The sequence below is a fragment of the Juglans regia genome, chromosome 8, assembly GCF_001411555.2.
Source record: "Juglans regia cultivar Chandler chromosome 8, Walnut 2.0, whole genome shotgun sequence".
NCBI lineage: Eukaryota > Viridiplantae > Streptophyta > Magnoliopsida > Fagales > Juglandaceae > Juglans > Juglans regia.
In genome coordinates this window covers 19,788,689-19,793,655 of record NC_049908.1, presented here as the reverse complement: position 1 = coordinate 19,793,655, position 4,967 = coordinate 19,788,689, and the positions used below count along the sequence as shown (strand labels likewise).

Sequence of the window (4,967 nt, the reverse complement as noted above, 5' to 3'; positions counted from 1 at the left end):
GATCCTCTGTTCAACCAAATCTACACAACAATGCAAAGCCAAGCCCGTAGTTGCTGATAAACAGGTCTCCGTAGCAGCATAGTCATTTGCATTGCTCAGCTAATTGGCATCAATAATTTCAAGTATTGATAGCGAAAATGATTCCTCTACTAAACGCTTTAAGCTCATTTTGCCAGTAAACATATCATCAATGGGCTTCTTTCTTGTGAAATTTTTCATCAATAAGATTCTATAACTATACACATTACCTCTTGTAGAAACAATTCCTTCTGATCCATACTTCACACATGTTAAAACACACATCAAAATAATTCCTTCAGATCCAAATAAATTAAGTGCAAAGATCCATATGTTACCAAAGCAGAACGTTTATGTATTTATGCAAGAATAGAATAATAAAAATAGTACTTGACATCACCTAGTGCGATATACCCAATTGTAGCCATGGTCATTGTTTGCGTGAGAGAAGTTCCATCACTTAGGAGCTTGGTGATGCCAAAATCAGCAACATGTCCAACCATATCTTCATCTAATAAGACATTGCTCGGCTTCAAATCACAATGAACGATAGGTCTTGAATAACCAAAATGAAGGTATTAAAGTTCTGATGCCACATCAATCATAATATTTAGCCTTTGTAGCATATTCAAGCAATGGGTGTTAGAAAACAACCGCATCTCTAGGTTCCCTTTAGACATGTATTCCAAAACAAGTGCTTTGAAGTCAATGTTACTACAAGCACTAATGATTTTGACAAGATTTCGATGATGAACGTGTCGTAATATCTCGCATTCTATGTCAAAACTTTTGAATGCACCTTCTAGTTCCAAGTTTAGAACTTTTATTGCAACATATGTACCATCTAAAAGTGTCCCTTTGTAAACTGTACCAAAACACCCTTCTACAAGTAAGTTGTTTACATTGAACCCTTCTGCTGCATGTAAAAGTTGTTGGTGGGAAATTCTTCTCCATGTTGATAAAGGCATTGAGTCTTTGTTGTTGGAAAGTTTTGAATTTTTCTTGCCATGGAGTTTCCTTGAGACTAGTACAACGGATGCTACAAGTATTGTTAACCCCAATGTGGGCAGTACATAATTTAGTATACACACACCCATTGCCTTTCTTGTTCCAAGAAAAGCTTCTTTGCATGGAGGAACATTCAGTTTAATCACACCACAAAGCGCATCATTTGACATGAATGATTCAGTTGAGAAGTTAACAAATGATCCTTGTGTTGGAATTTCTCCTCGTAGTTTATTGTAGGAGACATTTAGATATTTGAGGTATCGTAGCACTTCTAAGGACTTGGGTATCTCTCCAAATAATTTGTTACCAACAAGATCTAACAACTCCAAGCTTACTAATCCACCAAAAGATATAGGAATGGAGCCCTTTAATTGATTGACTGCTAAAGAGAGATCGACTAGAGACATGAGCGCACCAATTGTTTCTAGGATACGACCTAATAGTTGATTTCTTGATAAATTCAATATTATCAGGACCTTCATATTTCCAATATCTAATGAAAGAGAGCCACTTTGGGAATTGGATGACAAGTCGACCGCCAAGAGATCTGTCTGCCTCCACAAGCTCGAAGGAATCCTTGAAGTTAATTGGTTGAAGGCTAAGTTGAGAAGTCTTAATGAAGTCATATTATTTATGCTTTCGCGAATCTGCCCAAAAAGCTTGTTGCTAGCTAAAGATAAAGCTCTGAATCTCCCTAAGTAACAGATATCAGATGGGATTGGACCTTTAAGTCTATTACCAAAAAGGTTCAAATGTTTGAGCATGCTTAATCTTCCTATTGTAGTTGGAATAGGTCCAGCCAACTTATTGTTGCCCAGGGACATATATGTCAATCTACTTAAATTGCCAATATCTATGGGAATGTTGCCCTTAATATTGCAACCAAAGAGATCAAGTTGTTCAAGAAAGGTCGAGAGGTTTCCAATGGAATTAGGAAGGACTCCATTTAGTGGATTCATAGACAAACGCAATCGATTGAGATATGAGTTGTTCAAAAAATATGAGAAAATACTCAATTCTGAAGATTCAATGGTCAAATTATTGAATTCAAGTTTGAGCCGCTGGAGGAGCCTTAAATTACCAAGTGTTTTTGGAATTAAGCCTGAGAATGAGTTACTTGACAAGTCGACTACAATGAGCTGTGAAGCATTAGAAATAGAGGTTGGAATCATTCCACTAAGTTCATTCAACCCCAAAACAATCTGCGTGAGACTTGGAAGGAATTGGCCCATCTTTGATGGAAGAGGCCCTTAGAGATAATTGTCTGTTATTCCGGTCTCCTGTATTGTTGAGATATTGAATATCTCTAGTGGAATTATGCCAACAAAATTGTTAACTCCCAGATTGAAATGCTCTAGGTTCTACAAATTACCAATTTCATTTGGTATTGCACATGCTGTCACAATAAATCAATTAAAAAAATATTTTATAACAAATCAAACATACAACTAATAATTATTAGTTGTAAGAGAACAATCAAGACTAGGAATTTACACCATGGAGGTTGATTATAAGGCATGCAACATTTATATTTGATTGAGCCACCCTTGAGTTGATTGCAGTGGTACTGGATCGGAGCCACAAGCACTCTAGTGGGTGCAGTTTTTACGTAATCACAATTTTTGTTTTCCTTGTCACATTGATTGGAAGAATATTTTGAGAATTTTTGTTAATATATATTCTAACCATTGAAATATTTTGATATTTTCATGAAAAAATCATTTAGTTTTATTTGCTTAAAATTAATTCCAATATCTTAAAAACAAATCCCAACTTCCATACACCAAATTGTTTTTGCTTCGCTAAAAAACTATCAACTTTTTTATTTAATCGATATTGCATATATACTAATCCATGGTCATGATATCAACATAGTCGACCAAAACAAGATGTATTTTCTAATGTTCTAACTCTCAAAAGATTGTATCTCTGGCTATAGGTTTTATGAACCGGTTTGCATTTTTTTTCAAGTGCCTCAATTGCACCTATTGCCACTTGGGAGTCCCAATAGTGATTTTTCTAATATGCTGAACCTTTGCTTCTTTAATGCCCATGTACATTGTAGTGGCCTCACCTTGATTTGAACTTTGACTTATAATGAAGTTGGTTATAACAAAAACCAGAGGTCCATCCTCTGGTTTGCATTCTACTGCAGTAGTACTTCATGTGCTTCTCACAGCTACATCAAAAAGTTAGCAAATAATGGCCCTTTGGTATAACTTTCCAATTCAAAGGGTTATTCAGCTGCTTATTGCCCCCCAAGCATTACAATGTTCTTTGAAATTCTTTTAAGGACACCATCAACTCAACTCTCAAGTTTGGATTGAAGGAATCATGCACAATTTTATTTCTAGAAATTACCATATCTTGTCCATGGCAACAATAGCAAAAAGTTGAAACTGGTGCCCTTCAAGTGAAGGGATGTTGAGGGAATTTGAAGGGGTTAATAAGACTTTAACCAAGTAATAATCCCTAGAGCTGCAAAACATGAACTTTCCAGGGACCCTTCAGAAACAAATGAGTGGGAGTTAAATGTGTTGATGTCATGTTTCATGGGCCTGGGCAATTCCGCTCTGTCAATGCTCGTGCGATCAACTGCACAGTAACTAAGGGGGACGTCGAGGTTCGTTGATGCCCCGATGCTTAAGTCAGTATGGTGCTTAGGTTGAAGATGAAGTATATTGATGATGATAGTGTTAGATTACCTACCTGTGTGTTGCAGATAGTGTTATTTATACTTGTCGACCTAGTCTCCATGGTAGTGGAGAGTTGTATAGCAGGAGATCATATTCATGTTGTCCTCTCGCCAAGCTATCTTCTTGCCATTGGTTCGCTGAGCAATGAAGTACTTAGTGTCACTGTATGTTGTTCCATGGGCTGCATTGAATGCGGCGTATATTCTGTCTTTGGCCCTTTCCATCCCATTAATGCCGGGTATGAATGTCGCAAGTTTTCTCGTCTGGCATTGAATGCTATACTCCTTCCTCCTTAAGCCTTGCCTGTGTTTCCTGATGTAAGTAAGATCCGACTCGGGTCTTATACCCGAGCCTTGACCCAGGGGCTATCATTCGACTCAGGCCATATTATGCACCTGGGCCTTAATCTGGGGTTTGTGTCTAGCCCAGACCCAAGGTCTGGGTATTATGCTGGGCCCTACCTTTAGTCCAATCCAAGGGATTTTCCCCCTTCACAGTACCCTGCGAATTTTTAGCACACTTGTGGGGGGGAAATTAGAAGAAGAAGTTTTTTTTTTTTTTTTTTTGCTAATTGTTACAAAGATTTCTAACCTGGGCGAATGTGTGAAAGGTGAAAGGGTTTGCATGTACTTACCCGTTCTTTTCCCATATCTAAGGGGATGAGAAATCGATCTTTGCCATTAATGAATAATCATTCGCTTTTCCTTTATTAATTGAAGCTGCTCCCCAGTGTGAACCCCAACGTTGCTCGGGATTGGCCCTTTCGCGCACGCGAGTAAGTGTCGTTCTGTTACTCCATGGCGGATGTATCCCTTCGTGCTTCGTGCCGTCGTTTTAGGCACCTAGCCATTCCATCGTATTATTTTTATTCATATCCGTCCCCCCTCCATTTCTTCTTCTCTTTTCTCCTTGTCGTTTCCATTTCTCTCACCTTCTTCATTTCTCTGAAAAATAATAGCCTAAACCCTCATCTACCTTCACCATGACCAAACAAGACAAGGACGATCCCCGCTTCAGGTATTTTGCCAGGAAAGGTTGGAAGTCGACCATGACTAGTAATGAACTTCATGCGTTTTGTAGGGAGTACCCCATCCCTCCAAAAACAGTTCATGAAATCCCTAGTCCTCGCATTCTGATGGTGGACGAGGATGGACTAGCGACAAAGGTGGCCCATTACCCCTACATGTTTTCTAGTGGACTGCGCTTGCCATTTTGTTGCCTGATGAGCGACATTTTGGATTTATT

The 4,967-nt window shown here is 38.5% G+C and overlaps 1 protein-coding gene across 1 annotated transcript; it reads right to left on the bottom strand.

The window, feature by feature from the left end:
• Positions 1 to 596: 596 nt before the first annotated feature.
• LOC108982665 (probable LRR receptor-like serine/threonine-protein kinase At3g47570) lies at positions 597 to 2,258 on the bottom strand. The gene has a single exon (XM_018954099.1). The coding sequence runs from the start codon at positions 2,256 to 2,258 to the stop codon at positions 597 to 599; it is 1,662 nt and encodes a 553-aa protein (XP_018809644.1).
• Positions 2,259 to 4,967: the final 2,709 nt, after the last annotated feature.